Consider the following 12,617-nt stretch of genomic DNA (forward strand, 5'->3'; position numbering starts at 1 on the left):
ACCTTTAAACCTATTCTAAGATCGATCTAACCCTTCCCTCCCACATAGCCCTTTTTTTTCATCCCTAAGCCCATCTTAAGAGTCTCTTAAATGTACCTAATGTATCTGACTCTATTATTACCACACTACATGCACCCATCACTCTCAGTGTAAAAATAATTACCTCTGAAATCCTTACTATGCTTTTCTCTAATCACCTTAAAATTATGCCCTTCTGTATGAGCAATTTCTGCCCCGCAAATAAGTCTCTGGCTATTCACTCTATCTATGCCACTTATCACCTTATACACCTATATCAAGTCACCTCTCATCCTTCTTCACTCCAAATAAAAATAACTGTAGCTTGCTCAACCTATCCTCATAAGACATGTCTCCTGACTTTCTGAATGAGCTTACAGTGGGAAACCTTGTCAAACACCTTACCAAAATCCATATACACTACATCCACTGCACCAGCTTCATCAATTTGTTTTGTCACTTTCTCGAAGAATTCAATCAGGCTCATGAGGCATGACCTGCCCCTGACAAATCAGACTATGCTTCTTCAAATGGCTTATAATCCTTTCTCTGAGAATCCACTCCCATGGTTTGCCCACCACTGACTTTACTCTCACTGGTCTTTAATTCCCAATATTATCCATTAACTTTCAAGAACAAAGGAATAACATTTGCCACCCTGCAATCTTCTGGCATTATAGTGAGGACACAATGATCATCAATCTCTTCTCTCACTTCCCATAGTAACCAGTGGTATAACCCATCTGGCCTTGGAAACCGCTAATGCTTTTCCCCCCCAAAGGTTCCAGATCATCCTCTTTCTTAACGTCGACATGTTCCACCTTTTCAGCCTGTTTTATGGTGTCCTCACATTCTTCAAGGTTCCTCTCACTGGTAAATACTGAAGCAAATTATTCATTAAAGACCTCCCCTATTTCCTCCAACTCTAAGCACTTTTCCTCCTTCATTCCTGATTGATTCTACTTCCTGGATGGGTACATGGAGCTTAGAAAAATAGAGGGCTATGGGTAAAGCCTAGGTAGTTCTAAGGTAGGGACATGTTCATCACAGCATTGAGGGCCGAAGGGCCTGTATTGCGCTGTATGTTTTCTAGGTTTCTAAATCCTTCCAGGACACAGCTAACAAATTCCACCCCATCCAGGCCTTTTGCACTAAGGAGATGCCAATCAGTATTAAGGAAGTTGGAGACACCGATGACAACAACCTTGTTATTTTCACACATTTCCAAAATGTACCTCCCGATTTGCTCCTCAGTGTCTCTGTTGCTATTGCAGGGTCTATAGAATACTCCCAACAGTGTGATTGCCCCTTTCCTGTGTCTGACTTCCACCTACACCCATACTCACTGAGTAGACAATCCCTCCAGAAAGTCCTCCCCTCCTACAGCTGTGATACTATCCCTGATTAGTAATGCCAGAGTCCCCTCCTTTTACCTCTTTCTCTGTCCTTTTTGAAACATCCAAACCCCAGAACATCCAGCAGCCATTCCTACCCTTGTAGCAGCTCTTATAACAGCCTCAACCTTGTAGTTCCATATACTGGTACAAGCTCCAAGTTTATCACCCTTCTTTCTGATACTTCTCACATTAAAATAGACAATTTCAAAGCATGCAACTGACTTACATTTATGCCTATCCACTGCTTATCGTTCCTCACAGTCTCTCTACATTGTGTATCTAACTTTATACCAACTGCTCTATACTCTGACCTATCTCTATGCTTCCCATCCCTTTGTCAACCTAGTTTAAACTCTCCCCAACCGCTCTAGCAAACCTGCCCATATTGACCCTTTCAAATTCAGGTGTAACCTATCCCTTTTGTACAGATCATGCCTTCCCCAAAATATATCCCAATGATCTCCAAATCTGAAACCCTTGTCTCCTGCAGCAATTCTCCAGCCACACACTCATTTGCCATATCATCCTATTCTTCCCTTCACTACCATGTGGGAGAGGGAGCAATCCAAAAATAACTTCCCTTGAGGACCTGTTTTTCAGCTTCCGACCCAGCTCCCGATATTTGCTCCTCAGTACCTCATCCCATTTCCTACCCAAGTCTGAGTACCACTACATACCACAACTTCTGGCTACTCACTTTCTTCCCTCAGAATACTGTGAGCCTGATCTGAAATACCCCATACCCTGCCACCTGTGGGACAACATACTATCTGGGAGTCTCTGTCACGGCCACAGAATTTCCTGTCTGCTCTCTCAACTACTGAATGTCCTGTCACACAGCTCTCCTCTACCCTTCCCTTTTGAGTCCACAGAGCCAGTTAACAGAGGTTCAAACAGACATCTTCAACATCTCTTTAGAACAGTGCACTGTCCTCACAGAATTCAAAGCAGCTACCATCATCCCGGTACCCAAGAGGGTGACGATAACCTGCCTTAATGACTATCGTCCAGTGGCAGTAGCCTCATCAGTAGTGAGAGCTTTAAGCAGCTGTTAAGAATCACATTAATTCCCATGACTGCACTGCTAGATCCAGCTCAAACAACTGGTTTGTTGGTACTGAAAGTGGTCTTCAATGCAGAAATTTGGCCCTACAACTAATCGTTCAAAATTTGTCCCTTCCCCAGTCAATAAAAAACTATCCAACAAACACCAGACGTGAAGATTGTATTCAGTTTAAAGAATGCAAACAATTTAACCTGCACGAGTTTGTTAAATTGTTAAAACAATTTATCTATCAATCTTATACATTCCTCCTCCTTCACACCAAAGGACATTACAAATGAAAGCATAATTAAGACAAGGGAAACTATAGATCAGCTAAAACATAACCCAAAGGTATTATTGTTTGTAGTTCCTTCCTGGATCAATCCTCACACCTTCACTATGTTCAGTGTGAGGCTGATCCAGGGAGCTCCTATGCAGTTGTTTAAGAGGTGCATCACTGGGCAATCATGGGGCTGTTGGTTTCAACCTTGATTTCCATTAAGCTTCTTCTGTGTCAGATGTCAGCAACATAAAACATATTTGAACATCAACTTAGTTATTGACTGACTGATAATGCCATCAAAGCAAATCAACTCCAAGATTCTCAAAAAATGTGTGCAAGGGAAAATGTATCTTAGGATACTACATGCATAATTTTAGCTTTCACAGAATAGTTACAGATAAAACAGCAGTATATCTGCAAAATCCTATAACAATTTATAATTGGAAAGCAGTGAGATTAGTTCTAATGCTGCATAGTCACAATTTTTAACAAATAATGGCTCCAAGTCAAGAGACTCTGCGCTGAAATAAAGGACAACACTGACAGATCTTTGCAATAATTGATATTTAAATCAGAGGTTCAAATGACAGCAACTTCATTGCACAAACAGCTTCACAATTGTTCATTTTAGGAATCAGTAAGGTCCAATTATAAGTGTAAACCAAATTCCAAGAAGATGAATCATCATATTTATAAAAATGTAAATAAAATACATGATAATGAAATAATTTTAAAAAAGAAACCGAATGAAACAAGTTTTAAATGTGAATCTCCAAGAATGAGAGATGTCCTCATTGAGACACACATGATACTAATAGGGTATAACATAATAGAAGCTGACACGTTTTCACTAGTGGGAGAATCTTGAGTGACGGGACATCATTACAAGATATTGGGCTGCTCTTTTAAAATAGAGGTGCACAGAAATTACTTTTTCAGAGGGTGGTGTGCCTATGGATTCCTCGAGTCCAAAGGTTGTATGACTGGTTCATTAGAATATTTAAGATGAAGGTAGATATGTTTTTGAATGATGAGGGAATTGGCACTATAAATAAGTTGAGTGAGTGCAGATCAGCCACAACTACACAGACTGGTGGGGCAGGCTTGCGAAGCCAGGTTGTTTAATCCTGCTCCTATTTTCTGATCTGACACTCCTTTAGAATATGTAGAAAAGTAAATGACACATGACTAAGTGAATGAGTAAAAGGTTTTGATTTCTTATTTCCAACATATCAGCATAAAATGCAAGAAGAAAAGTGTAATAAAAGGAAAATATACTGTTGTTGGAGTTATTGAAGCACAACAAACAGAAAATGCAATATGCCGACATACTATTTAATTCATGAAGCATTATTGTAATTCTTTATAATTAATATTATCTTGGGAGTGGTGTCAGATATGCTTTTTTTAAAACTATGGACGAGTAGATCCTTTTAGGAGGAACAATACAATTTAGCACTTCATCTGTTTTTGAAAATTGCATGTATTAAATTGGATTATAAACCAAAATGAATGAGCCATAGTTGTTCCTAACGACTGCATTTGCGATTTTGTGCCACCAAACGAGCACTAAACGTTTTAATCATGACTGAGTGCAACGGAACAGAAGTACTTGAACTAAATTTCTATGAATTATGTTATGGCCACACCAACTTGTAAATCTTCATTTTAGTAAGCCACAGAATATGTGTGCACTGAGAAGGAACAGCAACATTACCAGACTTGTTCATCTGTGTCTAAAAACAAGGTAAACCAAAGAAACACACACAACTATGGAGTATGTTAAATGCTACATGATGAAATACATCTCAACACAGAACAGAAAATCTCTTTAAATAAAACACCTCCCCTTGCTCGGGTTAGTCACGGCAACAGATTATCATTTCCAAACAGCTTAGCAGTTATTTTCAGAATACCTCAAGGGACAATTTCAGCTAATTGTTTTAGTATGCTATGCACAGTAGGATAAATGAGGAAAAATTAAAATTAATTCCCACTATAAATACACTGATCATAATCATCAGATTACTTTGCAAGATCACTGTATGTAGCTAGAGATCACTACACTAGTACATGTTTCGTAAGAGGAAAGCAAAAATTTTCTTTTATCAATATGAATGAAGTCCATTTGTAACAATTTTATCAAGAAAGGAACGAACACTAGTGGCCCCTGAAAAAATTCAAATTAAGAGATTCAAATGAGTGATACCCTATAATGTTAGAATAGTCATAATTGTCACTATTGTATTTAAAGCAGTGTGACAATGTGTGATGTGCTGGGTGACAGATTTCCCATAACTAAATTGGAGTCTTTCACAGTACACTACACAAAAAATGTCTTTCAGTCATGCAGAACTCTTCTAGATCAGGGGTTCCCAACTGTGGTCCACAAACCCCACGGTTAAAGGTACGGTCCATGGCATAAACAAGGTTGGGAAGCCGTGTTCTAGACGCAAAAACTCCTTCCACCATTACTTTCTGCTTCATCACTAAGCTAATTGTGAATCCAACTTGCCTTTTCACCTTTGATCCCACTGGTTTTCACTTTCCAGATTGGTCTTTTGGGATTTTATGTAAAGATCAACTACAGTACATCAAATTTAGTACCCTCAACAATTCTCCTTGTCAGATTGTCAAAAAAATCTGCACTTCATTTATTACAAACTCCCATTAAAAAATACACTTTTAAAATTATGTGTTATCCCATCACCGCTGAAATTATTTGCCGAATATGATTCAACAATTTAAAGCTATTGCTTCTGATATAAGCAGAAAATGTCAAAATAACTTTTCATAAAATGAGTTTCCGGTTGTTCGCATCATCCTGGTGAGTATATACAATATGCCCTTTAACATGCTTTCAATTATGGAGTTACCAAAATTGTACATATTTCTCTGTATGGCCTAACCAATTTTATACACGTTCAGTTACTAATTTATGCATGCAATTACAATTGTTAATTATAAATTATACTAACCTCTTAACCCACACTCACAGGGAATTACAAAAAAAATGTTTGAGAGTCAGCAGATATTCTCATTCCTATTTTTCCCTCACTCTAAGGTCCCTCATGAAAAGCAAAATTAAAGTGCACCAGCTGCAAGCTCAGTTCACTAAGATATTTGTGTTTTATCGGTTCTCCGTTTACCAAATACATGCAACTTCTACATCATAAGCAAGCTTTGAGGTAATGCTCCCCTTGTCACAGTACAAAACCACCACAAATACCAGGCTGAGGTGACCACTAGTAAACCAACAAACAACAATTTCAGCACAACCCTGAGGGCCATTTGTTGACCTGAATTAGTTGCTCTGCGTCCCTCTCCATGATTGATGTCAGATCTGCTATAGTTCACTGTTTACCATTTGTCACTTTGGTCAGTTTCTTATTCTTCGAAGTATTTACCCAAGCTGCAGCACCTCCTCTCATACCAATAACTCAGTTACTGTAATCATGCACATTCCAAAAAATGTATATACTGTACCTTCCATCACCTACAATCTCTTGGAGCTCTCCAATTTTTTTTTGTTAATGTTCAGTTATAATTTGTCACTAACAGATGTAATATTGGCCCATTCTTCCTTTAACCACCAAATGCCAATTTTATCTCAAATTATGGATTCAACGGTTTGATCATCAAATGCAAGGAATGCCCCAAAATGCTAGTTATGATTTTTTAAAATTTATTCACAGAAACTACCTTAATATAGCAGCATTACATCAATTTAAGCTTCATTAGGTCAATTTTATATTATGGGTGCTGGCCATGAAGCGCACAGTCATAATTCCTGTCAAAGTATCAGCTCTGATCATTTCACAACGAAAGATAATACATGTGTGCAATAACTTATTGTTTCTTCTATCCAAACAATACATGATGCATATAAAAAGGGAGACACAAAAATCAAATGAAAAAAAAGCTTTTGGAATCATTACCTCTTCCGGCAAGTGAAGAATTGTGTACTCCTCAGAGCTGAAAACTGAAAGAGCTTTGTATGCAGAGCTGGCTATGACTGAGTTCTGCAAAGAAACAAAGTAATTCCTTCTTATGGACAATTTATAAAACAATAATTCTATATGAAAGCACAATTACAACATAAAAATTATTTAGTTTAAAATATATCATATTTATAATACTTGCACAAAAAGTATTAGGACACCAGAGGGTACAACAGAGTGGTGGTTGTTACTGGACAGGTAATCTGGAGGCCTGGACAATTAATTAAGGAATACATATTCAGATCTCCTCTGCAACAAAATCATCATGTTATTCAGCATGAGTTGAATCTGCAGTTTATTCATAAACAGTTACACCCATGGAATCCCGTAATAAAGAAAGTGATGGCAGATAATGTGCATTAACACTGGGTGAGTCCTATGAACTGCAACAGATTGAAAATTTAGGTTAAGAGCATCTCAATGAGTCAAAAAGCATTTAACACCCAGTACATTCTGACTAAACTTTACCACTGTTATAGCTAATGCAAGAAAGTACAGTGCATGTCCTTACATGGATAAAGGTTACTTGACCATAAGACCATAAGTACCTTGTTCTGGGTGTGACTCCACAACATGCTGACAACTTGCTCTCTAAATTTCTGCAGAGAAAACAAAAAAAAAGTCATAAAATAGTACAATCTAGAAATACATTCCCCAAATACATCAGACATTGATTAAGTTTTCAACAAACCAACAAAACGTATTTCAAATCAAATTCACAATAACAAGAACCTTTCAGATAGAGGCAGGCAGTAGCACTTTGGCAAAGCTGAGTATCAATACACAAGAAATTAATCACTATTATTGGACACAGCAAAAATCTGCTGCCATTCTGGAGAAACAATGATAACTGGCACGTTTAAAATTAAGTCTCTGGGAAAAGAAGTCCTCATATCAATACTGTCCAGGAGAGGATTCCACAAGCAGAAGTGCTGTATGAAACTCAAGTCATCTGGGTACCTTATAACAGCCTGCATGATACTGATCCAGAGCAGCCACTCTGACCATCAAACGTGCATCAAACTATTACTCTACCTGGGCAAAGATGAACTTTACCTCATTCCCCACAATATGTGTAATATGCAAATCAAGTAAGTCTTCAGAAGCGACTTTCATTTTCCATCCTGCATGAAACATCTAGCCTGCCTTCTATTTCAGATTCTTCTCGAAATAAAGGAAAGGTACATCGCATCCGGAATTTTTCCAGTTAGTGGACGACTTCCTCCCACGCCACCCTGACGTGGTTGGGAATCGTGTGTGAGGCAAGTTACAGCAGTGGTTTGCCATTTGCGTTCTGTCGGGTGATTTTTCAAAGAGATCACCAGCTCTTAACCCAGCATGAATGAAAGGTGTGCAGGGGAGCCGGCTGGCTTCGAACTCGGGACCTCCCGCCCCACAGTCCTGCACTGATGCCACTATGCCACCAGCCAGGTCCAATAAAATAAGAAATCAATGCTTCATTTAATCTTTATTCAGTTTCACAGAGATTGCTGTGGAACAATTTTAGCAGTGCGGTCCAATCAACTCTCTCACCAAAATTGAGTATGGGTGTGCTGTCTCTTTCTGACGTGATCATTTCCAAGGTTTGGAGTGCAGTATGTCCAGATGCAAATCATCTGGCAAACCACAATGCCTCCATGATAGCACCCACACATGATAACATGCATTGGCTTAGAAAATCAAAATTCGTGAAATAAAGAACTTCCCATTCTTTGGTTCTTTTTAAGCATCCTCTAGTCATGGTTTTATCTTTGAGTTATATTTGTATTTCCCCTCATCAAAACATTGGCTGATGCTACTTACCTCATATTCTGCGGATTTAACATTTAGCGAAGGAACCAGAGCAAATATTTCATTTAGGGCTTTGACAACCAGAGGTCGTGTGTCACAGCTGAGCTTCGAAGACAGAGCATACCATGTGGAACGAATGTCAACCACCTAAAGAACAGAAAGGATTTCCAACAGGATGTTTGCTCTCCAGAACTTCATTATTTAACTTCTATGGTTCTCTTCTAATTGCTTCAAATTTCCTGGATCCACCTTCAATTCTTTTTTTTCTCTAGCAACCAGATTTACCCTTAAAAATTTCATCAGAAAGATGAGGGAACTTGAAAGAACACAGTAGTGGTAAGTGTACCAGTAGTCAATGCGATGAGCAGGAAACTGGGAAAATTAACAGATTAAAGGAATGAAGAGAAAAAACATAAGACAACAAATTAAAAAAGTTTAGTGGTGAGTCTTGGGAGGTTTAACTGTGTGTGGGTTGCTCAAAGAAATATAGGCATGGGAAAAGTTTCAAAGTCAGAGGAGTGGTGTTTCATTTTGAATTAATACTCCATCTGACAGTCCTGGGAAAAGTTAGTATAAGAAATTGAAATTCATTCACTCTATTTGTGTGCTGAAAGGGGATTTAGAGAACCACACACCAATTCAAAAAAAGACTAAATACTTAATTTCTGCCACAATTTTGAATTCACTGAATACCAGCTGCCCCATTATTCTCTAGGCATCAAATTGGGTTGAGGTTCTTAACTGGAAGAAGGCCAAATTTGAAGAAATGAGAAAGGATCTAAAAAGCGTGGATTGGGACAGGTTGTTCTCTGGCATGGATGTAATCGGTAGGTGGGAAGCCTTCAAAGCAGAAATTTTGAGAGTGCAGAATTTGTATGTTCCTGTCAGGATTAAAGGCAAGGTGAATAGGAATAAGGAACCTTGGTTCTCAAAGGATATTGCAACTCTGATAAAGAAGAAGAGGGAGTTGTATGATGTGTATAGGAAGCAGGGAGTAAATAAGGTGCTTGAGGAGTATAAGAAGTGCAAGAAAATACTTAAGAAAGAAATCAGGAGGGCTAAAAGAAGACATGAGGTTGCCTTGGCAGTCAAAGTGAAGGATAATCCAAAGAGCTTTTACAGGTATATTAAGAGCAAAAGGATTGTAAGGGATAAAATTGGTCCTCTTGAAGATCAGAGTGGTCGGCTATGTGCGGAACCAAAGGAAATGGGGGAGATCTTAAATAGGTTTTTTGCGTCTGTGTGAAGTCTGTGGAATTAAGGGAAACAAGAAGTGAGATCATGGAAACTGTACAGATCGAAAAGGAGGAGGTCCTTGCTGTCTTGAGGAAAACTAAAGGTGCCGGAGGATTGGAGAGTGGCTCATGTTGTTCTGTTGTTTAAAAAAGGATCGAAAAGTAATCCAGGAAATTATAGGCCAGTAAGTTTAACGTCGGTAGTAGGTAAGTTATTGGAGGGAGTACTAAGAGACAGAATCTACAAGCATTTGGATAGACAGGGACTTATTAGGGAGAGTCAACATGGCTTTGTGCGTGGTAGGTCATGTTTGACCAATCTATTGGCGTTTTTCGAGGAGGTCACCAGGAAAGTGGATGAAGGGAATGCAGTGGATATTGTCTACATGGACTTCAGTAAGGCCTTTGACAAGGTCCCGCATGGGAGGTTAGTTAGGAAAATTCAGTCGCTAGGTATACATGGAGGGGTGGTAAATTGGATTAGACATTGGCTCGATGGAAGAAGCCAGAGAGTGGTGGTAGAGAATTGCTTCTCTGAGTGGAGGCCTGTGACTAGTGGTGTGCCACAGGGATCAGTGCTGGGTCCATTGTTATTTGTCATCTATATCAATGATCTAGATGATAATGTGGTAAATTGGATCAGCAAGTTTGCTGATGATACAAAGATTGGAGGTTTAGTAGACAGTGAGGAAGGTTTTCAGAGCCTGCAGAGGGACTTGGACCAGTTGGAAAAATGGGCTAAAAAATGGCAGATGGAGTTTAATACTGACAAGTGTGAGGTATTGCACGTTGGAAGGACAAACCAATGTAGAACATACAGGGTTAATGGTAAGGCACTGAGGAGTGCAGTGGAACAGAGGGATCTGGGAATACAGATACAAAATTCCCTAAAAGTGGCGTCACAGGTAGATAGGGTCGTAAAGAGAGCTTTTGGTACATTAGCCTTTATTAATCAAAGTATTGAGTATAAGAGCTGGAATGTTATGATGAGGTTGTATAAGGCATTGGTGAGGCCGAATCTGGAGTATTGTGTTCAGTTTTGGTCACCAAATTACAGGAAGGATATAAATAAGGTTGAAAGAGTGCAGAGAAGGTTTACAAGGATGTTGCTGGGACTTGAGAAACTCAGTTACAGAGAAAGGTTGAATAGGTTGGGACTTTATTCCCTGGAGCGTAGAAGAATGAGGGGAGATTTGATAGAGGTATATAAAATTATGATGGGTATAGATAGAGTGAATGCAAGCAGGCTTTTTCCACTGAGGCAAGGGGAGAAAAAAACCAGAGGACATGGGTTAAGGGTGAGAGGGGAAAAGTTTAAAGGGAACATTAGGGGGTGCTTCTTCACACAGAGAGTGGTGGGAGTATGGAATGAGCTGCCAGACGAGGTGGTAAATGCGGGTTCTTTTTTAACATTTAAGAATAAATTGGACAGATACATGGATGGGAGGTGTATGGAGGGATATGGTCCGTGTGCAGGTCAGTGGGACTAGGCAGAAAATGGTTCGGCACAGCCAAGAAGGGCCAAAAGGCCTGTTTCTGTGCTGTAGTTTCTATGGTTTCTATACAATGAATGCCAATAAATAACCATGCCCAGATGTTAGTCAGTAGCTTCAAATTAGGAACCTTCCATCAGGAGAAAGAATGGGGAATACGTTTACCCACAATTAAAAATTTCAACAAATCCTGAACCACAAAGCTATATTATACAATCAACAGACTTGATAAGAGCAGCCAGGACTTTGAGTGGCTTTTAAGGCTTGATCGTTTGGATCAGCCTCAACAAAAATTAACTCGAATAAGATTTTGTGTGACTGCAGTTTTTCAAACTTTCCTACATAATAAGAACAGGCCCTTGCCAACCACAATGTAACTTTAAGATAATCTTATTGCCTGCACGTAGTCTACATCCCACTATCCTGTGTCTATTTACATGCCTATCAAAATGCCTTAGGTCCCATTTCAGCACATCACACGAACCAGCTTCCCCTTTATGGACTCTGTCTATACTTCTCACTGCCTCAGTGCAACAACCAGCATAATCAAAGACCTCATCCACCCCAGATATTCTCTCTTCTCCCCTCTCCTATTGCACAGATGATACAAAAACCTGAAAGCATGTTCCACCAGGCTCAAGGGCCTTGTCTATCCACTACTATCAGAGTCTTATATGATAACATGACTGCTGGCCATACAATCAACTTTATTTTGATCTACCCTACAACACCTCTCATCACTTTATACATTTCTATCTGGTTGCTCCTCAGCTCTGGTGCTGCAGAGAATGCGATCCAAGTATGTTCCTCCTCTCCTTATAGCTAATGCATGCAACATCCTTATGAACCCATTGTGCACACTCTCCAAAGCCACCACATTATTGCTCTATGCAGTGGCCAGAACTACACACAATACTCCAAATGCAGCCCTATCCAATGAATTAATCAACTGCAATATGACTTGACACACAGCAAACTTGCCCTGATGACAAAAGCAGCAAGTATGCCATATGTCTTCGTTACCACCCTACCATTTGTGGTGCTACTTTCAGGAAGTTATGGGCTTGCATTCCTGGATTCCTCTGTTCATCAATGCTTCTAAGGATCCTGCCATCTTCTCAATACCTTCTTTTTACACCTGACTCCTAAAGTGCAACATCTCAAACTAGTCAGGAATAAAATACATCTGCCATTTCACTGTCTTAAAACTTGAGGGTTGTGATCTCTGTTCCCAAAATGCTTTCCCACTGATCACCTGGCCAGCCTCATTTCCCAATACAAGGTCTGCATGCCTCTTTCCCTAGTTGCAAAAGTTACATACGATTTTAAGAAACCCTCCTGTAACCTCTAACCT

At 39.4% G+C, this 12,617-nt stretch overlaps 1 protein-coding gene across 6 annotated transcripts in view; it reads right to left on the reverse strand.

The window, feature by feature from the left end:
- The window catches only part of focad (focadhesin), a 245,615-nt gene that overhangs the window by 104,546 nt on the left and 128,452 nt on the right, over positions 1-12,617 (reverse strand). For all 6 annotated transcript variants that reach the window (XM_072281789.1, XM_072281784.1, XM_072281787.1 and 3 more), the window contains 3 exons: positions 8,548-8,682; positions 7,293-7,343; positions 6,682-6,765 (listed from right to left, as the gene is read on the reverse strand). In XM_072281789.1, the coding sequence (XP_072137890.1) occupies positions 6,682-6,765; positions 7,293-7,343; positions 8,548-8,682 (270 nt within the window). The remainder of the gene's footprint in view (positions 1-6,681; positions 6,766-7,292; positions 7,344-8,547; positions 8,683-12,617) is intronic.

The sequence above is a fragment of the Mobula birostris genome, chromosome 17 (assembly GCF_030028105.1).
Source record: "Mobula birostris isolate sMobBir1 chromosome 17, sMobBir1.hap1, whole genome shotgun sequence".
NCBI lineage: Eukaryota > Metazoa > Chordata > Chondrichthyes > Myliobatiformes > Myliobatidae > Mobula > Mobula birostris.